At 41.6% G+C, this 27,791-nt stretch overlaps 1 protein-coding gene across 3 annotated transcripts; it reads right to left on the bottom strand.

Moving 5' to 3' along the window:
* Positions 1-271: 271 nt before the first annotated feature.
* On the bottom strand, positions 272-27,782 carry acox3 (acyl-CoA oxidase 3, pristanoyl). Of its 3 annotated transcripts, none has more exons than XM_014207108.3 (18): positions 27,556-27,782; positions 26,889-27,042; positions 26,482-26,715; positions 25,717-25,791; positions 25,245-25,334; positions 24,847-24,990; positions 24,569-24,657; positions 24,047-24,143; positions 22,596-22,778; positions 21,869-21,991; positions 21,628-21,748; positions 21,198-21,320; positions 20,766-20,879; positions 16,428-16,543; positions 9,781-9,955; positions 9,374-9,441; positions 8,550-8,636; positions 272-1,004 (listed from the first exon to the last, which is right to left on the bottom strand). In XM_014207108.3, the coding sequence occupies exons 2-18, from the start codon at positions 27,006-27,008 to the stop codon at positions 885-887; spliced, it is 2,079 nt and encodes a 692-aa protein (XP_014062583.1). In that variant the 5' UTR covers positions 27,009-27,042; positions 27,556-27,782; the 3' UTR covers positions 272-884. The 3 variants fall into 3 exon arrangements, with proteins under 3 accessions (XP_014062583.1, XP_014062584.1, NP_001158825.1); XM_014207109.3 differs by having other exon boundaries at positions 27,422-27,689; NM_001165353.1 differs by lacking the exon at positions 27,556-27,782 and having other exon boundaries at positions 274-1,004.
* Positions 27,783-27,791: the final 9 nt, after the last annotated feature.

Genomic DNA, 27,791 nt, shown 5'->3' on the forward strand with positions numbered 1-27,791 from the left:
ATTATTATTTTTTGTGAAAAAAATCTCTCCTGTCTAACCCGATGTAGGCCCCATCGGGCTTGGGTCAGGTAGCAGAGCGCTAGTTCAAATACGAGTGTTAGCCAGCTGAGCTAAAACCTTTTAGCTTGGGGAGCTAAAATGCTTTGGGAGCTAACAAGTCTTCAGGTCTCAGGCAAGGTTACTACTTATCAAGCATGCATGGTTACTTGAGCTGAGAATATCAAATGAGGAGTTTTTGATTCACTGAAATAATCCATCAATGCAATTCATGTATTTGTATTAGTAGAAATATTTTGTTTATTTTACAAACCCTTTATTCAGTCATTATTTTACAAAATGTGCACAATTTATTACATGTATATATTACCACAGTATTATATGTGTGGTAAGTATATACGTGGCCTCATTGCATCATTTGGCAATCAAAATAAGCTCTATTTCACAAATATCACATTACATGAATTTATAGTTACATTAATTATACATAACAGACAACCTTATGTAGTGTTAGATACATAATCATATCAAGAAGCTGGCATCAAATCTATTGAAACGTGTTAACAAATGTACTTGAACATAATCTCTTCTCTTTAGAGTGCTTCCCGTCATAGGCACTGATTCCAACAATTACCACAAACATAGTTGATTATCATTCTTTACCATATTCAGAGGAAGACAGTGGTTTATAATTGCATTGCCTCTACACTCTTAAAAAGGCCCAATATGTCATTAATTTCATATCTGATAATACAAAGTTCATATTTCAAAGTGAGGAGAAGGAGATCCATCTAATCTGAAGGCTTCTCTTCTTGTTGTCTTCTGGGCTGATGAAACTGGGTGGTTTAACTGGGGAACAGAGGACTCTAGAACCGTGATCTACAAACCTACAGCTTGGGTCGGAGGGAACCCACCACAGGCTTGTCTGAGGTGAACTCTGCCCACCAGGACGGGCGCTCTAGAACCTTGTTCCCCTGCATCACCGTGGACCACAGGTTCTTATAGAGCTGGAACACAGGAAAACAACACCATCGAGAATTGACAGGACGAAGTGTTTTGTGTGACTATGACAAGATTTCAAACTGTTTGGATTGATGATTTGTTCTTTTTTAGTAACATGCTGGAATCCTAGTGGCGGTTTGCTGTGTGTAATTGGGGCAAGTAACTTGAAGAACTGTTGGCATTACAAGCAAAATTATGAAAGGTCAAAATCAACTAATCTTAATCATGCATTGCTCACAATATTATTATTTTGACCTTTATTTAACTAGTATGTCGGGACAAAGAATGGCTTTCAAAGGGAAGTGACGAAAAAAATGCCATAGCCTATTGCTAATCCCCTCGCGTCTATCCAATATTGATCACTAACAAACCGGACATACTTAATGTCACAAACATCCACAAAAACCACCTTTCACATTCAGAAACTGTACAAAGCATTATGTTTATAGCTGTGTTAAACTAGGTTTGTTATGTTATGAACTGAGATGTTTCTGAGAAGAGCTGGTTGAGTAACGCTGACAAGAGACAATATTTATAAAAACACTGAGGTTTATGATTGAGATGTTGTGCACACACACACACACACACACACACACACACACACACACACACACACACACACACACACACACACACACGTTACCAATGTGGTGATTTGACATAGGTGGCTGTATACAGTATCTCGATAAGACAGTCACAGCTGGGCTAGTATGTCCGTGTCCTAAATGACACCCTATTCCCTACACTGGAGGGCTCCTCTGGTCAAATGTGGTGCACTATAAAAAGGGATTTGGGTACCATTTGGGTCACAACATAGGAGTTACTGAAGAAATATATAAAATGCAACATGCAGCAATTTCAAAGATTTTACTGACTTACAATTCATTTAAGGAACTCAGTCAATTTAAATAAATGAGGCCCTAATATATGGATTTCACATGACTGGAAATACAGATATGCATCTGTTGGTCAGATACCTTTAAAAAAATAGGTAGGGGCGTGGATCAGAAAACCAGTCAATATCTGGTATGACCACTATTTGCCTCGTGCAGTGCGACACATCTCCTTCACAAAGAGTTGATCAGGCTGTTGATTATAGCTTTTGGAACGTTGTCCCACTCCTCTTCAATGGCTGTGCGAAGTTGCTGGATATTGGCGGGAACTGGAATACGCTGTAGTACACGTCGATCCAGAGCAACCCAAACATGCTCAATGGGTGACATGTCTGGTGCGTATGCAGGCCATGGAAGAACTGGGACATTTTCAGTTTCCAGGAATTGTGTACAGATCCTTGTGACATGGGGCTGTGCATTATCATGCTGAAACATGAGGTGATGGCGGCAGATGAATGGCACAACGATGGGCCTCAGGATCTCTTCACGGTATCTCTGTGCATTCAAATTGCCAAAGATGAAATGCAATTGTGTTCGTTGTCCGTAGCTTATGCCCGCACATATCATAACTCCACCGCCACCGTGGGGCACTCTGTTCACAACGTTGATATCAGCAAACCGCTCACTCACACGACGCCATACACGTGGTATGTGGTTGTGAGGCCGGTTGGACATACGGCCAAATTCTCTAAAACAACATTGGAGGCGGCTTATTGTAGAGAAATTTACATAAAATTATCTGGAAACAGCGCTGGTGGACATTCCTGCAGTCCACATGCCAATTGCACGGTCCCTCAAAACTTGAGACATATATGGCATTGTGTTGTGTGACAAAACTGCACATTTTAGAGTCGCCTTTTATTGTCCCCAGCACAAGGCGCACCTGCGTAATGATCATCCAGTTTAAACAGCTTCTTGATATGCCACACACATCAGGTGGATGGATTATCTTGGCAAAGGAGAAATACTCCCTAGCAGGGATGTAAACAAATGTGTGCACACAAATTGAGAGAAATAAGCTTTTTGTGCATATGGAACATGTCGTGGAACTTTTTTCAGCCCATGAAACATGGGACCAACACTTTACATGTTGCTTTTATATTTATGTTTAGTGTGTACAACACAGGAGTGAGAAGAAGCATTAAGTCTTATCTGATCTCTATGATTTACTGACCACAACAGGGGGTTAGAGACAGACCACACTAATGATTACAATATGTTATGTTAATAATTTATATTGTTATAAGGCCTTTATGACAAGTCAAGTATGCAGACACTAATATTGTATGTGCTCAGGGCTATTGTTGTCATCACAAATCATTATGGTCCATTTGTTCAGTATATTCAAGGTACATTTGACCCCTATCTTCTAGCTATAGATATACATATAGTACTGTATATTATTGTATATTCCCCTCAATGCTTCCAACCCCATTCTATAAGAATTTCTAGGAAGTTCTAGAAATCCCCTGTGCTTCTGGGCTCAATCTCCAGCACTGTTTCCCCGGCAACACCTCAGGCAGGGTGTTGATTGGACAATGCATGACTTATGTAATTTTAATGGTCAAGTCACTCACACAATGTTTGCAGGGTGATGGCACCCTATTCCCTATATAGTGCACTGGGCCCTGGCAAAAATATTGCACTATAAAAGGGAATAGAGTTCCATTTGTGACACAGGCACTATATCACTGACCTCACCGGTACAGTAGTAGTTAGTACTTCTTGGCCCACACTTGATATGGGTTTGGGTGGGTGTTGTCGTGGTGATCTACATTGCTCCACATTTGTTATGAGTCTCTGGATCGTGTTAAGCTAAATGTCAATGTAATTAAAAAAGAATGTGTTTCTACCTAATATACAGTCAACCAAATACACTACATCAGTGGTTCCCAAACTTTTTATCGTCCAGTACCCCTTCAAAAACATTCAACCTCCAGCTGCGTACCCCCTCTAGCACCAGGGTCAGCGCACTCTCAAATGTTGTTTTTTTCTTCCATTATTGTAAGCCTGCCACAAACACACACTATACAACACATTTATTAAACATAAGAATGAGTGTGGGTTTTGTCACAATTGGCTCGTGGGAAGTGACATAGAGCTCTTATAGGACCAGGGCACAAATAATCATTTTGCTCTTTATTTAGCCATCTTACATATAAAACCTTATTTGTTCGTCAAAAATGGTGACTAACTCGCCACAGGTTAATGAGAAGGGTGTGCTTGGAAGGATGCGCATAACTCTGCAATGTTGTGTTGTATTGGAGAGAGTCTCAGTCTTAAATCATTTCCCACACAGTCTATGTCTGTGCCAGTATTTAGTTTTCATGCTAGTGAGGACCGAGAATCCACTCTCACATAGGTACGTGGTTGCAAAGGGTATCAGTGTCTTAAAAGCGTGATTTGCTAAGGCAAGAAACTCTAGATCAGCCCTATCCAGAACTGGCAGTGGCTTCTGATTAAATAACATTTTTCACAGAACCACTTTTTGCAATTTTGACGAGGCTCTCTTGTTCAGATATCGGTATGTGGACTGGAGGCAGGGCATGAAAGGGATAACGAATCCAGTTGTTTGTGTCGTCCGTTTAGGGAAAGAACCTGTGTAATTGCTCACTCAGGTGCTTCGCTGTATCACATTTGACATTGTCCGTAAGCTTGAGTTCATTTGCACACAAAAGAAATCATACAGCGCTGGAAAGCCTGTGTGTTGTCCTTGTTAATGCTGACAGAAAAGAGCTCCAACTTCTTAATCATAGCCTCAATTTTGTCCAGCACATTGAATATAGTTGAGGACAGTCCCTGTAATCCTAGATTCAGATCATTCAGGTGAGAAAAAAACATCACCCAGATAGGCCAGTCGTGTGAGAAACTCGTCATCATGCAAGCGGTCAGACAAGTGAAAATTATGGTCAGTAAAGAAAACTTTATTAAGCTTGTCTCTCAATTTAAAAAAACGTGTCAATACTTTGCCCATTGATAACCAGCGCACTTCTGTATGTTGTAAAAGCGTTACATGGTCGCTGCCCATATCATTGCATAATGCAGAAAAAACACGAGAGCTCAGGGGCCTTGCTTTAACAAAGTTAACCATTTTCACTGTAGTGTCCAATTCGTCTTTCAGGCATTCCCTTGGCAGCAAAATCAAGTCAAATTTTATTGGTCACATACACATGGTTAGCAGATGTTATTGCGAGTGTAGTGAAATGCTTATGCTTCCAGATCCGACAGTGCAGCAGTAATAGGTAATATCTAGCAATTCCACAACAAAACCTAATACACACAATCAAGTAAAGGAATGGGATGAGAATATATAAGTCTAAAATATATGGATGAGCAGTGACAGAGCAGGAAAGATGCAATAGACAGTAAAGAATAGTGAAGGATACAGTATACAGTATATACATATGAGATGAGTAATGCGAGATATGTAAACATTCTTAAAGTGCCATTATTAAAGTGACGAGTGTTCCATTTATTAAAATGGCCAATGATATCAAGTCTGTAGGTAGGCAGCTGCCTCTCTGTGCTAGTGGTGGCTGTTTAACAATCTGATGGCCTTGAGATAGAAGCTGTTTTTAAATCTCTCTGTCCCAGCTTTGATGCACCTGTACTGACCTCACTTCTGGATGGAAGCGGGGTGAACAGGTAGTGGCTCGGGTGGTTATTGTCCTTGATCTTTTTTGCCTTCCTGTGACATTGAGTGTTGTAGGTGTCCTGGAGGGCAGGTAGTTTGCCCCCGGTGATGCGTTGTGCAGACCGCACCACCCTCTGTGGAGCCCTGCGGTTGTGGGCGGTGCAGTTGCCGTACCAGGCGGTGATACAGCCCGACAGGATGCTCTCAATTGTGCACCTGTAAAAGTTAGTGAGGGTTTTCGGTGACAAGGCACATTTTTTCAGCCTCCTGAGGGTGAAGAGGCGCTGTTGCTGGATGAGTCAACAGAACTTCTCGGTGGATGCTGCAGTGTACCAAGTGGCGTCGGGAGCAACCGCTTGCATGCGCGTTACCACTCCACTATGTCTCCCTGTCGTGGCTTTTGCGCCATCAGTACAGATACCAACATATTGACCAAAGTCCATTTGATGTCACAAAGCTGTCCAGTACTTTAAAAATATCCTCTCATGTTGTCCTGGTTTCCAGTGGTTTGCAGATGAGGATGTCTTCCTTAATTGACCATCCATCAACGTAACGGACATATACCAGGAGCTGTGCCAGGCCCGCCACGTTTGTTGACTCATCCAGCTGTAACGCATAGAATTCACTGGCTTGTATGCGAAGCAGTAATTGTTTCAAAACATCTCCTGCCATGTCACTGATGCGTTGTGAAACAGTGTTGTTTGATGAAGGCATTGTCTGTACAGTTTTTTGGGCCTTTTCCCCCAGCATTGTCCCAGCCATATCCGCGGCAGCAGGAAGAATTAAGTCCTCCACAATAGTATGGGGCTTGCTTGTCCTAGCCACTCGGTAGCTCACCATATAAGACGCTTCTAGCCCCCTCTTATTAATGGTATCGGTTGCTTTTATATTTATCTTACTAGTACTTGAAAGTCGTCTTTATTCACGCTCAAAAAACTCCCGTGGTTTATTTTTCAAATTGTCATGTTTCGTTTCTAAATGTCTGAGTGAAGGTTTCCCGCGAGAGAGTAACGGTTAATGTGATTGGATGTTAATTAATTGACTAGGCTACCTGTATTTGACATTGTGCACTTCAGCACTCGGTGGTCCCGTTCTGTGAGCTTGTGTGGCCTACCACTTCACAGCTGAGCCGTTGTTGCTCCTAGACATTTCCACTTCACAGTAACAGCACTTACAGTTGACCGGGGAAGCTCTAGAAGGGCAGAAATTTGACAAATTTGAAGGGCAGAAATTTGACAAACAGACTTGTGGGAAAAGTGGCATCCTATGATGGTGCCACGTTGAAAGTCACTGAGCTCTTCAGTAAGGCCATTATACTGCCAAAGTTTGTCTATGGAGATTGCATGGCTGGGTGCTCGATTTTGTACACCTGTCAGCAACAGGTGTGGCTGAAATAACCAAATCCACTAATCTGAAGGGGTGTCCACACACTTTTAGTGTGTGTCTCAAACACACTAAAGCTAAATGTCAAAAAGCTAAATGTTTCTTATACAGCACACAGCCAGGGAGCAGAGAGGGTCAGACTCTCACCATTGCGTGAGGTTGGAAGGAAATGCCATTGCTTCAACGACACCATAAAACAACCCTAATATAGTTAAACGTCTGCTCTGAAACTTGCACCTGTGAACATGCATTAATAGCAACACCAACAACATTTTATAGCAATGCTACTAGCAAAAGCAGGTAAGACAAACACTATTCTTGCTACTACCAGTACTACCACCACAGAACTCCATCTCATGCTTCTGTGACTGTTCTGTTGTTCTACTATTAGTGTCACTATTAAATAACAATGATGATAAATATATTGATTAATGATCAATTTAGATTTGCTTACAATTGTACAGATTTATTCTACTACTCAGCTCAGAAGGCATGTTTATCCCACTCTCTCCAGGTCCAGTATTAACATAGATCTCCAAGTGTGAGTACTGTCTGCCAACGAAAGCAGCTGTGAGTCTTCAGAGAGTGAAAACAAAGCGTCCATTTTCTGAGCCCAGAAAGACAAGGGGAGCATTTGAAAGCCAGACTCCAATCATAACAGATGACACACACAGTTAAAGGTCATACACACACTCTGACATCATCCCTCCTTAGTAATGCATTATCCTGGTGGACACACCCACACACCCACACACACACACACACACACACACACACACACACACACACACACACACACACACACACACACACACACACACAGTCCCTCCCCAACCTCACTCCTGGCTGACACACTTGGGTCTGTATGTTTATAGGTTTGGGTCAGTGTGTTTACTGGAAGACGACAGCAGCCTCTGGAACTCTCCTCTTGCTCTGTTCCAGTAAAAAAAAGTGTTCCCACCCATCCTTTAAGAGTAGGTGAATAGCGGAACACTCTGTATTGTTTTACTGAGACCTTTTGCTGTTTGGACCATTGTGATGGTCTATGTGGAAACTCAGTGTTCAGTGTCTCATACATTGTTGTTGTGTCTCCACAGACTCTTCAAACACAAGAGCACTGTCTGAGTTCATGGATGAATAGGTTACTAGCATTACTCAAACAGACATGGTTTAATCAATGGATGAGTATTAAGTCTAGTGTTATTCGTTATCCAAACAGAAGAGCACTGAAAGGATTGTGTGTTTTAATAGATGAGTAAAAGGATTATGCATACCTATACATTCTGTTAAAGAGCTGGCAGTTTGTCATGTTAACTAACCTCCAGCCATTAAACTAGGGTAAATGAGTAAGACCAGACAAGTGTGTGTGTGTGTGTGTGTGTGGTGTGTGTGTGTGTGTGTGTGTGTGTGTGTATGTATGTGTATGTGTGTGTGTGTGTAATGCTTTGTTCCTGCAAGTTAAGCAGCCATAGGTCCACAATCTCATTCGGCTCCTCTGTTTCTAGTTTAACCTTTCATATTTCCATTTTTGTTTCTGTATAGTGAGTTGTGACGGTGTCTAAAATGTACTCTAAATGCACCGGATCAGGGTTAGATATGACTCTGGCGCTGACACATTTCACACGTCTGACTTGTCTTACCTCCCCGTCCGCATTGCCAATGGGTGAGTTGAGGATGAAGTCAGGAGGGGCAACGGCGTCCACCAAAGCTATGGCCTCGTCCTTCAGCTGTTAGAGGGAGAGAAGGAGAGAGGGACTAGTGGGAAGAATGGAGGGAGAGAGACAGAAAGACTATACACACAGACAAACACAGTGATTGTTCTCTAAAGAGAGCACACTGCAAGCCAATAAACACCTTTGAGGTCATCCCCCTCAGTCCTCCAAACCAAACATATGAATCAATCATCACTTTAACTCAAGACCACATGACATTTAATGGGTTATTTAGGCCAATCTCATTTGTGTGTGCGTGTTAGGCTTGGGCAATATTCTGTTTATACCGTAAACACAGGTATCTCTAGATAACAACAGTATGATTTGCAATACTGTTTAAAAAATAATATATATATATATATATATATATATATATATATATATATATATATATATTTATTTATTTTTTTAATTGGGGGGCGCGTGCTACGCCACTGCTTATAACTAACTATAAGTTAAGTATAACTATAAGAAATCCAAGATGTGTCAAATAAATGATATCCAGCTCAGGGATCCAGCTATACATTTGGTTTGTTAACTTGCTAGCTAAGTGGGCGAGATGTCAAGATCAAGCTTATTGGTTATAGCAGAGACATCCTGGATCCAAATCCCTGTTTCCCCCAGCCCCCCCCCAAATTAAAATGTATTTTTAACTGTATTAAACATACATGCCCAAGTGTATACCCAGGTACGGTACAGAAACGGTATGAACATCTGGATACCGCCCAACCCTAGTTTATATGAGAACTGACCTGAGAGCAGAGGGTAAGGATGGCCTGCTGGATCCAATCAGCTGGCTCCCAACCAGAGAAATAACCCCCTGGAGGAACACAACACACACACACACACACACACACACACACACACACACACACACACACACACACACACACACACACACACACACACACAGAATATAATACATAATCAGGCGTGCGCAACTCTTACAAGGACACAGTCTTTGGGAGATGTTGACCAGGGGCCGTATGAATCAAGTGTCTCCGGGTAGGAGTGTTGATCTAGGATCAGGCCTACCTGGTCCATGTTATCTTATTCTTTATTATGTAAAAGGGTAAACTGATCCTAGATCAGACCCTATATGAATATGGGGAAGTCAAACTTGAATGAGAAAGACGGCCAGCACTCAAATGAACCTGACCCTGGTACAGCGTGGCCATGTGGTTGCTGAGGGTCCACAGGCTGTAGAGGGCACAGAGCTGTTTAAGAACTGGTCTGAGACCAGCCGGTGTGTCCTCATCATGGGTCTGGTCGTGGAACCTCTGCACCACGGTGTGCTCTATGTACACGATGGACAAGGAACGGCAGTAGAACACCTGGATAGGCACAGACACACACGTACGCAAACACACAGAGAGCACAACTACTTGTACTAACACTGCAGGAATGACACAAAGTGACAAAAGTTATTCCTAGTTAAACGTACGCACGCATAGAGAGAGAGCAAGAGACAAAACAGTGTTATTAGATTCCAATTTCCAAACACTGCAGGAGTGAGACTGAACAAAACACACACAAACCCCAATCCACCACCCCCCTCCAGTTATCATAACCCCATTCTCAGCCCTGGTATTGAATTGTGCGTCTGTGCCTCTCCCCCTGTCCGGCCTTGACTGGTCGATGCCCACCCTTCCTGTTCCATGTCCGCAGAGAGAACACAGATCCTCTCCCATGCCCCTGAACTCCTCTACCACTCTGCCAAGGTCGCTGTGTTCCCCGCCTAGTCCCCTGGTCTGGGTACAAGAGAACTCTGGATCTGCCTCCTCTCTGCATGTCATTTCACACAAGACCTGGGTTCAAATAGTATTTGTTTAATTTCCAATACTTTTAGCTTTGCTTGATGAGCATGATTGAGCTTGCCGCGCAGCAGAACCAAAGGAACTGATGGAAAAGTCCCAAAATGGCAAACTCCTACCCATCTGGCACTCTCAAACCAGGCTCAAGCAAAGGCTCAACTATTTGAACCCAAGTGTGGGTATGAGATCGCTCTCTGGCTGTACCTCTGTGGACTCCCCCCCCCCCTTCTATTAGGTCAGTCAGTCCATCTGTCCCTCTATAGCAATGGGTGAAGTAATCATCAGTAATGGACAATTTTTTTTTGAAAAATAGTAAAAACACTGACACTTAATAGACCGAATATGAAAACAAACTTCCTTTGGTCATAATGTGGCACCATAGTGGAGTTCAAACTTGTTTTGGTCATACACTCTAGAAAAAAAGTGTTATTGAGAATTGTTTTGAAGTGAGCAATGGTTCTATGTCACACTATTTCTACTCAAATAACCTTTTTCTTGGAGAGGGTTCTTCACTAGGTTCTTCGCTGTCTGAATGGTTGCAAAGAACCCTCTTGCTAGCAGCAGTGGGTTCGGTTCCTATGAGGGGTTTTCATTGCAGGCAATCATGAATTAGCCTACCATATTGGTATGAAGTAGTCTTATCAGACAATAACCATGCAATAACTGGAGTCAGCCAGCAACATATGAGATATGTCAAAACACATTCTGATTGATCCGATTCAGCAGTTATAAACGCATTTGTTATTAGGCAAGTGTGAGCTGACACTATAGCCGTCTTTAGCTAATCCTTGTTCTAAGCCAACCAGATACAGGGTTCGGGTTAGGACAACACCACGGCCATACACGCTGAGCCAACTGGCCTAGGAAAGTTGCCAAAGCAAACGCTCACTCTTCACACAAACTAGAGCTGGGCGATATGGAGAAAAATCCATATCACGATAACGATAAATTGAACGATTAAATGTGCACCACAGTTATTGTTTTTGTATTACCCTTACAACTACTACTACTTTTCATGTTGTATCTATCAATTGTCGCAATAACAAAATCACCCATATTAGCAAGCTTACTTAATTTCAAACTTCACATTTCTCTAGTAGGGCCCTATAGGCTATTTTATAGTAATTGACAATAACATCAAAATGTCCATGATAAGCGGTTGGTGTCGATAATTGTCAGTTTATCGTCCCAGCTCTAAAGCGATGCGCACACGCACCCTTTAAAGAAGAGAGAAGATAAGAGGCAGAGAAGAGATATGATAAGACAGAAAATATTCTGTCTTCTTTCTCTCGCTCGCTCTCCCCCTACTCGCTCTCTCTGAGTGTCAGCGGTAACAGATGTCTTCCTGACTTCAGCACATTCCTAATGTTGGTTCCATAAGAAATTCCAGCAGTCTCATCAGTGTTCCGCGCCATCAATCTCATCTACTCTAAACTTCCTTTCCTACAGTCACACCGGGACTATCAAAGACTTTCCAGAAGATAAAAGGACTGCACTCAGTAATCTTACATAAATCAGTAAACCCTGATTTATGTAAGATTGTGTGTTTGAATCCCAAGTTAGGATTTTGGGCCTATAAACTGATACTGAATACAGCTCAACTGACTTTGCATTGTACGAAACAAGCACATGCACACCCAAAATAACCTCGATTCGTAATGACACGTGCTCAAGGAAGGCTAAAACTGTCAAACTTCGTAATAATGCTTGCGCGACGAAGATTTGTTTATATTTACATTCTTACACACTACCTTAGCTGTATCTTTACAGTCTTAACATTGCTTTAAAACCATCTGTTTTGTGTTATTATATCATAGAACCATTAGATAATTCAGAGTGCAGGGCTGTGGGGTCATGTTGTGATGGTGCGTGTGTGTTCTTCTCGGACATCCTGTATTGTGACTGCAACAGTATCTACTGGAATGTGGGAGCCTTGCCTTCATGGACTATGTGGGGAGGAGAGAGTTGATGGAGGTGAAATATAGTCACCATGCCACCACGTAAAATATTATATTATAAAGCACTGAAAATACCCAAATGATCAGGAGAGATCATTGGACTAAACCTTATTATAGTTGAGACGTGACTGTATAATGTCAATAACCAGGTTTCCACCCAACGCCTTAATGAGAGTAGAGTACATTTCATGACAGGTTGATGGAAACAGCAAATTTGTCGGTAAACTTTCCAAATGTTGACAAAACAATACGCTAGACAAGGTGGGATCTTTTTGTGTTTGTGAAATTATTTATGGGAGAAATTGCGGTGGAAATGGCTTTTGTGCAAATATTGATATAATAACCATCATATCAAAGTAAATTTAGAGTCACGCGATGACAGGTTGTGTGGTCGTCCCACTACGACTCGAGAAAGAACGCAGTTTATAAGGCTACAGATGAAGTAAGTTACGATGAACTTCAAAGGGTGGTGAAATTGCACGGTGATGAGCTTCATGCTCCTTTCCAATAAATATCGATGGTCTTATTCTGGTGACGTGATGATCGATGCTTGGCTATCTCGCTCTTGTCCATAATAATCTCATCATGTAGGCTAGCCCACCCGCACTGTATCTGCAAGCTGTTGGCTAGAGCATGGGTTTTCAAACTTTTCTTGCCCTGGGACCCCCACCCAGGCACTCTGGCAACCCAAAATGTTGCCGTTGTAAAGGTAATTTTCTGCACACAAAAAAATATATATCTATATATATTGAGCTGAGATAAAATGTTGCAGTTTTGAAGCTAATTTACAACAATTATACACAGTTTGGCATGGAGTTGAGACACTTTTTTTGTTTTAAAAGGTAACTTCCTGCAATTCTATGCATTTTTTTCCATGACTAATGCTGTATTACTCTGCTCAAACATTATAACAAAATCAATGGCCATGTGGCCTGAATGCCTGGTTTTGGGAATTTTCAATTCTTCCTGACTAACTTTTATTCGATTGTATAGATAGATATATACACACACACACACACACACACACACATATATACACACACACACACAGTGGGGGGAAAAAGTATTTGACCCCCTGCTGATTTTGTACATTTGCCCACTGATAAAGAAAGGATCAGTCTATAATTTTAATGGTAGGTTTATTTGAACAGTGAGAGACAGAATAACAACAAAAATATCCAGAAAAACGCATGTCAAAAATGTTATAAATTGATTTGCATTTTAATGAGGGAAATAAGTATTTGACCCCTCTCAATCAGAAAGATTTCTGGCTCCCAGGTGTCTTTTATACAGGTAACGAGCTGAGATTAGGAGCACACTCTTAAAGGGAGTGCTCCTAACCGCAGCTTGTTACCTGTAAAAAAGACACCTGTCCACAGAAGCAATCAATCAATCAATCAGATTCCAAACTCTCCACCATGGCCAAGACCAAAGAGCTCTCCAAGGATGTCAGGGACAAGATTGTAGACCTACACAAGGCTGGAATGGGCTACAAGACCATCGCCAAGCAGCTTGGTGAGAAGGTGATAACAGTTGGTGCAATTATTCGCAAATGGAAGAAACACAAAAGAACTGTCAATATCCCACGGCCTGGGGCTCCATGCAAGATCTCACCTCGTGGGGTTGCAATGATCATGAGAACGGTGAGGAATCAGCCCAGAACTACACGGGAGGATCTTGTCAATGATCTCAAGGCAGCTGGGACCATAGTCACCAAGATAACAATTGGTAACACACTACGACAAAGTAATTGCCCCCTAAATCTAATAACTGGTTATGCCACCCTCAGCAGCAACAACTGCAATCAAGCGTTTGCGATAACTGGCAATGATTCTTTCACATCGCTGTGGAGGAATTTTGGCCCACTCTTCTTTGCAGAATTGTTTTCATTCAGCCACATTGGAGGGTTTTCGAGCATGAACCGCCTTTTTAAGGTCACGCCACAGTATCTCATTTGGACTCAAGTCCGGACTTTGACTAGTCCCCTCCAAAACCTTCATTTTTTCTGAAATGCTGTGTTACTTTTACACCAGATGCAACAGGACGCACACCTTCCAGAAAGTTCAACTTTTGTCTAGTCAGTCCACAGAATATTTTCCCAAAAGTCTTGGGGATCATCAAGATGTTTTTTTGCCAAAAGTGCGACGAGCCTTTATGTTCTTTTTGGTCAGCAGTGGTTTTCACCTTGGAACTCTGCCATGGATGCCATTTTTGCCCAGTCTCTTTCTTATGGTTGAGTCATGAACACTGACCTTAACTGAGGCAAGTGAGGCCTGCAGTTCTTTAGATGTTGTTGTGGGTTCTTTTGTGACCTCTTGGATGAGTCGTCGCTGCGCTCTTGGGGTAATTTTGGTAGGCCGGCCACTCCTGGGAAGGTTCACCACTGTTCCAAATTTTCTCCATTTGTGGATAATGGCTCTGACCATGGTTCGCTGGAGTCCCAAAGCTTTAGAAATGGCTTTGTAACCCTTTCCAGACTGATAGATGTCAATTACTTTGTTTCTCATCTGTTCCTGAATTTCATTGGATCGCTGCATGATGTCTTGCTTTTTTGAGATCTTTTGGCCTACTTCACTTTGTCAGGCAGGTCCTATTAAAGTGATTTCTTGATTCAACAGGTCTGGCAGTAATCAGGCCTGGGTGTGGCTAGTGAAATTGAACTCAGCTTTCCAAAAAATTTGATTAACCACAGTAAATTCATGATTTAACAAGGGGGGGCAATTACTTTGTCACATAGGGCCATGAAAGTTCGGATAGCTTTTTTAAATAAAAGTATCACTTAAACTGCATTTTGTGTTTACTTGGGTTATCTTTGTGTAATATTTAAATTTGTTTGATGATCTGAAACATTTAAGTGTGACAAATGTGCAAAAAAATAAGAAATCAGGAAGGGGGCAAATACTTTTTCACAGTACTATATATCAGCTGTCAGAGTAGCTTACAGATAATTGCACCTGTACATAGACTTTTCTATTGTGTTATTGACTGTACGTTTGTTTATTCCATGTGTAACTCTGTGTTGTTTGTGTCGAACTGCTTTGCTTTATCTTGGCCAGGTCGCAGTTGTAAATGAGAACTTGTTCTCAACTGGCCTCAAGTGTGACAAATGTGCAAAAAAATAAGAAATCAGGAAGGGGGAAAATACTTTTTCACAGCACTATATATATATATATATATATATATATACTCTGTCTTCTTATTTTTTTGCACATTTGTCACACTTAAATGTTTCAGATCATCAAACAAATTTAATATTCACCTTTATTTAACCGGGTAGGCCAGTTGAGAACAAGTTCTCATTTACAACTGCGACCTGGCCAAGATAAAGCAAAGCAGTTCGACACAAACAACAACACAGAGTTACACATATTACCGCCACAGACCCCTAGTGGGGTGTGGACTACAGTTTGAAAACCCCTGGGCTACAGCGCATTTGCCAAGACCAAACTGGGCACATTTGCTTTTTATCGCAACAGTTTTTGTGACAAAACCATTTTTTTAAGTTAAATGGGTTTCCACTGCATTTTCAACTCTACCTATGGTTTTGTCACAAAAACTGTTGCGATAAAAAGCAAATGTGCCCATATATTCGGTACATGGGAATTTAACCACAAAAGTTATTTTTATGTGCACTACGTCATGACGCACAACCTTTCATCCGCAACAAGTCAATTTGATGGAAACATCTCTGGTGGGAAAATGCACATATTGTTTTCGAATATTTACATGAAAATCTTTCGCCAATTGGATGGAAGCCTAGCTAATGACTGTTCTAGAAGCACTTGGTTGGTACACGTGCCTGTAGAGAAGCAGATAGCCCAGAAGTACAGTATCTTATGAGGACCTTTCAGCTTCTGAAATGCAATGACATCAATGTCAAGACAGCTGTATAAAGTTAAAATAAAATCACGAAGGTGATGATGAAGATGAAAGTGGAGGACCAGTAGTTCAGTGTTTTATCTAACCTTACTCAGTCCCCTCCTGTTGTGTGTGTGTGTGCGTGCATGCGTTGCTTGTGTGTGTGTACTATTTACCTGGCTGTTGTTGCGGGCCTCAAAGTCAGCCTTGCCAGAAGCCTTCTCCTTAGCCAGTCTCCTCTCGCTCTCTCTCAGTAGGAAACACACCAGCCATTTATACGCTGCCAACGGCACTGAGGTGGAAAGAGAGACAAGGAAATATGTTAGGCTTCAGATCATAAAAACACAGATCTCAACCACTAATATTATTTATTCCATTATTTTATATACAATATTAAATAATGGAAGACATGAGTAAGCTTTCTAGTGTTTAAAACACAGATTTCATCAGGTAATATTTACAATATGAGCATATTAAAAAGGAAATGAGTTTGACTTCAGAGATTATCAGGTAATATTTAAAATATGAACTTATGGAAGAGTATCAAGAACGATTTCCAATGCATACAGTATCAAATCAACTTTTTGTTCTCTATCATAATACACTTAATCTTCTAGCAAGTCATGGAACATCTCTTGGACAACCCTGTCATAGTCTGTTAGAAATCAAAAAGTCAGATCACATAGAAGAGGTAGTGAGTGACTAACCTGAATCCTTCTGACCATGATAACACTATTTTTTATTGGGCTAGCTTTATAAGGAGTGGGGGTTGAGCGAGTGCAGGTGTGTGTGTGTGTGTGATGGTTGTTTTCACAGCTTCTAGGGCCAAGGTATGCAGAGGAGTGTGTAACATGATGATGAATAACAACAAACATATGATCCTGGAATGATTATTAGGAGGATATGAGAAGCTTTATGGTTGTAAGGTTTGGAGACGCAGGAACACACACACTAACCAGAGACATTGAGAACCCTGAAGGGTCAGAGAAGGAAAGACTTATAACAGGAGAATATTGGGGATAGGGCTGTCCCAGAAAAAAACAAAATCTTTGTCGACCAAGAGTCATCTGTTCTTTCAACCAATCGATTAAACCTGTATTTTTCCATGTATTGACACATCCGATGTGTTTTTATCAAATCAACTATATTCACTGAGCTTGTCTGATGCTTTAAGCACACGGTTTGATTAAATAATTAAGACAACTGACTAGAGGGAGTCCGACCAGCAATTTGATTTGATCGTGCCTGCCGGGCTAAGACTTGCTGCGCTGTGTTAAAAATAGACAGCAGAGTGACTGTGCCTAGCACCCGGTCGATCTCTCTCCTCCCTGCTGCAGCGACCACCACAGAATATCAACAGTGTTTATCGTGTTGTCCGTGTTGCTGAAGCTGCAATATAATTCCAGCTATTTCGGACTGAAAAGTTCTAATACCGAAATCCCTCATTTGTTTAGGAAAAACATTCCCTATTCCTTCAACCCTTGCACTCTTTAGGTGACACGTGTATATATCGCATGCATATGCCCAAATACCTATTCGCACGGGACTAGTATTACTAGATTTAATTATGTAATTATTACTCCAGAATGTCCATTATTCCAGGACAATTCAGATGGGATACGTTTTTTTCCAAACTGTCCCCTCTAATTCTTTATTTTTTTCCCAATAGATTGACAGTTATGACCGAAGCCTGGTGGTTTTTATTCTCGGTGTGAAGATACAGTATTTCAACATGTCTAGGTGATTGGGCCACACTGATAACTTGAGCTTGGTTCCCAAGTTTTCTAGAATGAAGCCCGAGTTGCCGAGTTGGAAATCCGAGTTGAATAACCGTTCAGAACGATTTGTGTGCGCCAAACAGGTGCTGTATAGATTACAATATAATTTTTCTGACCATTTGGAACATTGTAAACAACACAAAATAAAGTATAAGCACACCAGAGTTTGTTGTAACGGTATTTTTTTGTTAACCTTTTATTACAGCAAAGGCTAAAAATAGTTGCATTCATTCGTGAATGACATTTCCTAAAATGGAACGGTTTATTTATTGTTTAAGCCAATTATTCAAGGCTCACTTTATTTTAAAACTAAAATGCCAGATTGCATTTCAAATCATGAGTGACTCCTATGCTGTGTGATGACATGAACGAATGAATGATTGATTGATACAGTAGCCTATAGAAGTATTGAAAAATAGGCCTAAGTAAGTTATGGTATTAAGACTAAACAGGATGTGCTCTTAGGCCCACAGCTCGATGGTGGTTAAACAAGCCTGCTAAACTAAGCCTACTAATGATAATGACCTATTACCTATTATTATAATGATGATCATAATAATTGTAATAATAACAAGGAGATCAAGAAAAAGTGTTACTATTTGGAAGTGTAAACACTAAATAAATGATAAATAATACCAGAGAGGCTGTTATTATATATATTTTTTAAAAGGGTAAAGACTTTATTACACTAGGCTAATAAACAAACACTCAAAACAGTCAACAGAAGCAGAATCTGTATTATTGCTGTAGATATATATATGGATGATTTATAAAGCCAGGCACATTAAACAGTTAGGCTGTTGATTATAGACCTAATTAAGTTCGGGTTTCCTCTCTCTTCACTTTTCTTAGACAATAAGGCAAGGGCTGTTTTCTCACCTCCTCATTCTGCTGCTGCATTGTTCTCAACACTAATATGCTGGTTAACTTTGCTATTATGCACATAGCAACATGGTCTAGGAAAAGACGGCAATTCAACAGCGCAGTGTTTCAGAACCGTGGACAGCGACCGCTACCCAAGGAGGGAGAAAGCGCATTTGTTATAAAATGATATTATTTTTATTAGTGTTGCACCATTGTTCTTATGTAATATAACCATATACAATTTCAGTGGCACGTCATAGACTGATGGACTGTGCCATCCCCACGCCCTCCACAATGGATCAGTCCACTCAGGACGAATCAGATAGGTGTCGTCTTGTACACCATGATATTACATTTGTTTTGTCACTGCTCGACTACAGAAATCTCGGTCAACCAACAGCCTACAATCAACCAGTCGACTAAATGGGGTCAGCCCTAATTGGGGAGCTTTAGAGTTTACGATTTAGTGTTCAGATGATGTTAGTTTACAGGAACCTTCATTTTTCAAGTTTAACATAATTCACTTTTGAAGGAGTAAAAATATCAAATTGGTGGAGAGAAAATAAGAACAAAAGTTGGTCATCAACATGTTGAGAATGAGATACTCCTTTAGGGAGTACTGTGGTGGTGCCGTTGTCGGGCGACTTCATTCGAACGGCACAGGTTGCGCATCCCATCATAACAGGACGAGATGACCATCTCTATAACAATGACAGTAAGTCACCAGCGTGCGTTAGCAACCAACCCAGTTAACACAACAGTGTTGGAAGCAACTGAAGCACACCTGCACGTGTCTTGAACGTTACTCCACCTACTCCTTCTTATGAGACAGACGCATTTGCTTGGCCTTCACTGTGGCAACACAAACAGTACGATGGTGACAGACAGTGACCGATCCGGTACACAAAATGTCTGCCTTTATTTTCCCCCTTTCTCGTTCCAATTCAGTCAATTAGGTGGCAGAGTAGACCTCGGTCGCTCGTCGACCAGCGACCCGAGTCACCCTCTGTGGTATAATGTCAATAAATGGACCAGATGTTTTGCAGATGGGGAAGAGAAGGCTTTGCGTGTGTGTGTGTGTGTGTGTGTGTGTGTGTGTGTGTGTGTGTGTGTGTGTGTGTGTGTGTGTGTGTGTGTGTGTGTGTGTGTGTGTGTGTGTGTGTGTGTGTGTGTGTGTGTGTATGTATGTATGTATGTATATATATATATATATATATATATATATATATATATATATATATATGCCATATGAGGAAAGAGGCTTTAACCAAGGTTCACATCATCTGTTCCCCCTCTGATACTGAGGCTGTCTGGACGGCTTTACCTTGGAAGGGCATTCATTCAGTCTCACAGCAGCATGCAAAACACAGCTGAAGCCGGTGTGTGTGTGTGTGTGTGTGTGTGTGTGTGTGTGTGTGCGTATCTGTGTTTGATTCAACACATTCTATTTGCGTATGTTTAGATTGCTTTTTAAATGTAGATAATTTTGTTCCAGCCCTCTATAATTAAAAGCTATGGTTGATCTATATTACAATAGAAAAGATGGGGATTTTGTGAGGGCTTTAAACAGGCACTTCCAGGGGCAGCTTGCCCTGGCGGAGGAATGGGGTCCTTCAGAGGGTCAGCATGGCCTTGCTTGCCTTCTACCAGATGTGACAACTGGAGAGTGGGTGTTACCTCTGGCATCATGACAAATAGCTTTCCAGTAAAGCGCTTTCCAGTAGTATAATAACACTGGGCATCTTACATAACTGACTGGCCATAGGCAATTTCTGCACGGAGCAGAGTAGTGACTAGAGAGAGTTGTGGGTGTTGTACCTGCAGAGACAAGTGTGTGTGTGTGTGTGTGTGTGTGTGTGTGTGTGTTGTTACCTGCAGAGTCCATGCACTCCTCCACCGACGTTGCCGTGAACCTGGTCTCCAGAATGCTGTCAAAGTCTTCCAGGAAGTTGACAGACTCTAGTGGAGACTCAATCCTCACTCCATCTACAACGAACAAATAATATTTTATAAGACATTCATAAGCAGTTTATAAGCTAGTTGTGGCAACAATCCTCACTCCATCTACAAAAACAACAACAAAACCAGCACATGAAACAGTGAGACAAACAGTTAACATTACAATCTCATGCGTAAAATCAAAATATTTCAATAGCATACAAATAATGAGCTGCCCCCAGGGTCTTTAGGATTTCACAGTTTCTCTGAAACTGATATGTAATGATTTACAAAGCAGTTCCATAATGGTTTATAAAGCATTTAGAACCAGACCATGAAACAAAGTGTTCCTGTGTTAATACTAACCTTGTTGTTTGGCATGTAGTTGGCTGAGGAGGTAGTTGCTGGTCTGCTGCAGAAGCACGTTGTTGTCTCCCTCATATGTACAGTTAGGGTCGTTGTCATCCCTGATGGTCCCCAGACGATTCACTACAAGGGAGTCAACATCCAGCATCATTATTAGGAGACAGATTTGATGTGGATTAGAGTTAGGGTTGTGGTTGAGGCAAGGGTTGAATTGGGATGTGGACATGAAGTTAGGGTTAGGGTTGAACCAGGATGTGGACATGAAGTTAGGGTTGAGGCTGGGGTTAGGGTTGAAGCAGGACGTGGACATGAAGTTAGGGTTAGGGTTGAGGCTGGGGTTAGGTAGAACCAGGATGTGGACATGAAGCTAGGGTTAGGGTTGTGGTTGGGGCTAGGGTTTTATTATTTTATTATTATGTGTGTGACTTACTGGCCAGGTATCCGTGTCCTCCGCAGGCCTCACGGCACTCTTGGATACCCCTCTGAGCCGTCCAGGAACCCAGGGGCTTACTGGAGCAGGAGATGGCATGGATCTCTCTGCCCAGCTCCGCCTAGTTAAAACACATACCGCACAGAACTAACTATGGGTGTATGTGTATGTCTTTTTCGCTCTCCCAATTTATTCTTTTGTCTCTCTCTCTCCCTTCCTCGGTCCCCCCCCCCCCCTTTACCTGTCTGTCGCTATTGTCCTTCATCATCATACCGATCTGGAACTCCACAAAGTTCCCGAAGATGGATTTAGAGAAGTAGTCCAGAGCGTACACGGCCGCCAGGTATGGGATTAGACGCCATTGCTGCAACCAGACAAAGGGAAGGGGATACAGAGTCAGTTGCACAATTGAATACATTCAACCGAAATGTGCCTTCCCCATTTAACCCAACCCCTCTGAATAAGAGAGGTGCGGGGTGCTGCGTTCATCAACGACATCGGCGCCCGGGGAGCAGTTATTGTTGGGGGTTAATTGCTTTGCTCAAGAACGGCAGATTTTTCCACCTTGCTGACTCGAGGATTCGAACCAGCGACCTTTCCGTTACTGGCCCAATGCTCTTAACCACTACGCTACCTGCCCACAACAGGGTATTTTTAAGAAACAAAATTACTTTTGATTTTCTGATTTATTAAGAAAGCTAAATGCATGTGTTTTTGGTTGTTGAGTAAATATTTCTAAAAAGTTATTTCTGGATATTTAGGCAAATTAGCTGGCTAACTTATTGATCCTGCTTTGTAGCATACCCCTCTGGGGTCCACAGAAAACGTATTTAACCTTCAGTGGAATGATTATTAGGGACAGATATCCTCAGGAATGTCTCTGGAAAAATGGGAGAAAACTCCTGGCTTATACCTATGTCCACCAACCTAACCATGAACCAACTGAAAGGTCCATAACTGTACATTACCTGGAGCTGGTACTCTATGACAGGAATCTCCTGGTCGTCTTTAGGTCCAAACTGGTGTCGGGTGGCAGAAAAACGGATAGCTACAGTCATGGCTAGCTTCAGGTTGACCACAGCCATTCTGGAGATGGAGACTCTGCCCCCCGACAGGGCACCCAGGGACGCCCCGAAACGCTTGTTAGGGTCCTGGGGGCCAGAGAGAGGAGGGAGGGATTGACATTGAGTTTGAGAATATTAATATTTTCAGTTTTTCTATAGTTTCATAGCTTATTTCTGGGAGCCCTTAAATAAACTTTGATAAATAGGGCTTATGCAAGAGTGTAAAACTCTTGTCAAGTAAGTATTCACTTAAAATCTGATTCAAGAGGGAAATCCCACTCAAATACTAAATCAACTGATTAACAAAGTTGAGAGTTAAGTTCTCCAAGTCCATGTTTCTATTTACTGTTGACTTCCACGATCATGAAAATGTTCAGGTTGTTTAGAGTACTTATTTTAAGACGCACTCCCCTTACATTTCTCATGTGTACAGAAGCATTTTCCAACCCTTCCCTCACCCTTTCTTTCTCACCCCTTCTTCCTTTAGGCTCCTAGTTACCAATTAAACCAGCAGTAAAAAGGTACCAATTTTGACCAGCCTGCAGGGCCTTGCTGGGGATCCAATCATAACTCCTGTATTATACTTAAATGCTTATTCTATTCTACTGAGCCGTTTACTTTAAGTTTGTATTCATATCTTTTATTATGTCTTATTGTTGTTGCAATGTCGAGAAGGAACATGCAAGTAAGCATTCCGTTGGACAATGTAAACCATGTGTATCCCATACATACGACTAATAAAACTTGAAACGAACCGCAGAACAATTAAGGCCTACCTCCTCCCCCGGTCATTATTTGTTTCCTCAGAAGCCTCCTCAGACCAAGTTGTTTCCTCAGAAGCCTCCTCAGGCCAAGTTGTTTCCTCAGAAGCCTCCTCAGGCCAAGTTGTTTTCTCAGACGCCTCCTCAGGCCAAGTTCCCATCATTCAAGAGAACCCAGAGAGCCCTTGTATTTTCTTTTTACATGATTGTCTAACCCATCAATGTTTGTGTGTGTGCGTGCACGTGTGTCGGGTCGAACCCATCCATGTTTGTTTGGAACAAAAACAGATTAAAGAGTTTTACTGTGAGATCAGGCGTGGCTGTCTGAAGACTACGAACCAGAATGTTTGTATATACGTTTTAATTTGACATCCCATCACTGTCACAACTGAGTAAAGTCTAGCCAAGTTCTTTAGAAGGTTGGAGTCCCGGCTAGAACTTTACAACGACAAACTATTTTGCTCTGAGCCAGAGAAGAACAGAAAGTATATATTTGATCATAGTTAGTTGTAAAAATGTGATTTCTACTTCCTTCCTTATATCTTTTTTCCAGAGAGGAACAAAAGGTGTTCATGCGTGTGTGTGTTTCTTCACCTTAAAAGGTGTGACGTAGTGTCCTTCGGGGGTGACATCACCTGTCTTATTCAGCATATTCTCCCGAGGGATTCGGACCTTGTGAAACACCGCAAACCTGGTACGGGAAACAAAAGACATGCACAAAAGTCTGAGCCTATCTTAGGAATACATTTCAAATTATAGTTAGTGTGGTGATGTATACAGTACAGCCTAATTCTAAGCACTGGTAGTGTAGAAATCCTGCACACCCTGGGAGAGAATATTAAAACATTCATTAAAAAGAACATTCTCATGGTTGAAATGTCTGTTTCACAGGACATTGTGGAAGTTCTATAGTAATTTAAAGTAGGATTCAAGTGCCCTCTGGTGGTCTTGCGGAGTGTCACCACCAAAGTTCATAATGAATATTACTCTCTTTAGTAATATTACAGTAATATTATTACTGGTGCTCATTTTGACTGAATGCCATAGTGTGATGATGGTGTGATGATGAGAAATACATTGTTTTATTCGCAATAAAACATATGGTATTGAACTTACCCATTGTCCAGTCCGTTCTGGCCGAGCTTCTTGCCCATATCTCCAACAATTACTCCTGGCATCGCCAGCAGAGTCTTGGGATCTCTGACCTGTCAAACACATTCATTTAGGTTACAATATCACAGTTTCACCAGCAAAGACAGTAGAAGCATATTTTAGTTTTAAAATCTAAGATTCGTTTTGTGATTTGTTTTTGGGAAATCATAAAGGATTGCTAACTCTGAGGACAAAAAGTAGTACATGTATGCAAAAGGTTCATTTAAATAAGCTCACTGTACCTGAACTATGAAGGAGTGCAGGCCGTGACAGGCTCCGTCGGGGGTGTATAGCTGGGCGAACACCACAGCGTGTGTAGCCGTCTTCCCCAGGTTCCCCACCCAGAACTTGGCAGCCTCAAAATCAGGGGAATGGATCACAAACTCCTGAAAGAGAGAGTTCATTTGAGTATAGTGTATTCTTAGTACAGACTAAGGATCATAATATATATAGGTTTATTTGGTCGTGTATACATACACAGCTAAAAGCTGAATTGCAAGATACAAACAAAAGGCAATAAAATAAAAAAGGAGACTGACACATTCAAAATCTACAGATGAAATAATTCAATATTCAGTATAGAATAAAATACTGTTCTAAATGGAGTCAGAGGCCTTGCGGTGAACTGTGTCCCACCCACCTGTGTGCTGGGATCATACTTGGCTGTGGTCCTCATAGCTCTGGTATTGCTGCCATGGCTCAGCTCTGTCAATGCAAAGCATCCAAACGTCTGTGGACAGACAAACAACAACAGGTGCAGCTTTGGACGTGGGCCACCACGACAGTTACCTTGTATTTCAACAGCTTTGTGTGACGGGGATACATGTTTTTTGAAATAGAGAAATAAACGGTCTGTTGTATAATAAAAAAATGCTATTAAATAACCATTTGTGTAAGAAGTAGTATTTTAGTTACAGCATTCGAGTGAGTCTATGCATAGCCAGCAGCATAGAGGTCAAAGAGCATATTTACATAACACACTGAAAGGAAATAACCTGCCACAATAAGGAACTATGAAATCACTTTTAAGATGTGTTTACATTGATTCCAATACATTTGAAAGGAAGAAGGTAAATATCAATTCATGTGAATGCTGATGATTGTTTGTTTACCATCATGTCCTCTGTATCCTGCACAAACTGGCTGTGTCTCTGGGATCCGGAGTTGGCCACAGTCGCACCAAACATCTGAAACAGAGCATGAATATGATTATACTGTAACCTCTCATATCATTACTCTTGAGAAGATACATGTATAATGTCATACTGTACAGAGGTTCTACAACATGCATATGACTAAAGGTCAAGGCTTAGAGGCAATAGATAGACTTGCATGGGAGATCATCAAAGTGAGTGGGTGAACTCACTTTCACAGTCCCCAAATCCAGTACAAATTCAGTATTATATAGAGCCATTAATGCATGGAACTCCACTCCATTTCAAATTGCTCAAATGAACAGCAAACCTGTTTTGTTTTTTAAACGATAAAGCAACACCTCACGGCACAACGTCTCTCCCCTATTTGACCTAGATAGTTTGTGTATATTGATATGTAGGCTACGTGTGCCTTAAAAAAAGGATGTAGTTCTGTCCTTGAGCTGTTCTTGACATAATACAGAACAATATAGAACATTAATAGACATGTTTCATGTTTTGTGTGGACCCCAGGAAGAGTAGCTGCTGCTTTTGCAGCAGCTAATGGGGGATCCTAATAAAACACCAAAACTTAGGGTCGTAACTACTGACAACACTACTGACAACCGTCACCCCTTTGTTGAGGGAGAACTTAGCCCCCAGTGACCAGTTGTACATGTCCAGACAGTCCTTGAGCACTATCTAACTCTCTCTCCCTCCCTCCCTCCATCCATCTAAACTCACCCCTTTGTTGAGGAAGTACTTGGCGCCCAATGACCAATCGTACATGCCCAGACAGTCGTTGAGCACTACCGTCCTCCACGGGTTCGCCATGATGTCATCGCGTGTCAAGAAGTCATACCGGAACAGCTGTTTACACCGTCTGAAAGTGACCTCACGCATCCTCTCCGTTGACATATCCTCGCCGGGCTGCCGGGCGAAGATAGGGTCGTTCTCCAACATCCGGAACACGTGTTGCTGTGGAATTGTGGGAGAAAATATTATAAAGTGACTTGTGTAAGATATTCCTCTAAGAATAGGTCTAACAGTCAGTTTCTGTTGTCAGAGTTTCTTTACATAGCCCAGAGCTTTCTATTTGCAAATAGAAGGCTCTAACATGGCCTACCCTTAATGCTCATTACAAAGCCTACCTTCAATGCTAGCATGTCCTCTCCCTCAAGGAACATGACCATCTCTTTCCAATTGAAGGATGCTTTCTTCCTGTATATGTCCAGAGGTCCACTAGGGAAGTCACGCAGACCCATCTCCATCTTGTCACTCCGGTCGTACTTAGCCTTGGTGTAGCTGTGGACACTCATTATATTATGTAAGGCACTTTACTAAAAAGGACAAGATGCTTAGCTAGCTGGATAACATTCTTAAGAACCTGCAGAGAGAGAGCGAGATAGAGAGCACGCAATGGCAGTGGAGGCCACGTGTTGTGTAGTTCAAAAGTCCCTTCCAGACAATCAGCTATATAGAGCAAGGGTCAATTTCTGACAAAACCATGAATGACATCACGTAGACTTTCAAAAACGTGTTGCTCTACCAGCAAATAGCTGTCACCCTCATAACATTGATTGTCACAATCACCTAGATTACATCAACGTGCCATTTTGTTGACACCAACAAGCAAATAAACAAACTTTCATAACAGAACACAGCTCACTGCACGAGAACTCACCACCTGTCATAATTTCACTGCTTCCACTGTGTATAATGTTTATTTTCTATGATGCAGCACATCCATAACTTAAATAACACATTTATTCTAACTTCATGAGAAGCAAAATCTTGCCGAAAATGTGCTACTCTTACCTGTACCCTGCCCTGCACCGCTTAAGCTAGGTCATAAATGACGCGATGCAGTGCGACGGGTTTCGTGTGTTGTCAGTCGAGAGGGTTTTTAGCATAAATTCGCATTGCTGCACTGTTTCTTCCTTTGCACCTCTTATAGACTATCAAACATTTATTTCAATATATGTTATTATTATTCACCGTGCCATCCCTTTCTGTTAAAAGCGATGTTATTTTCTTGAAACCGGAAGTCCGGA

This window comes from Salmo salar, chromosome 07 (assembly GCF_965601325.2).
Source record: "Salmo salar chromosome 07, fSalSal1, whole genome shotgun sequence".
NCBI lineage: Eukaryota > Metazoa > Chordata > Actinopteri > Salmoniformes > Salmonidae > Salmo > Salmo salar.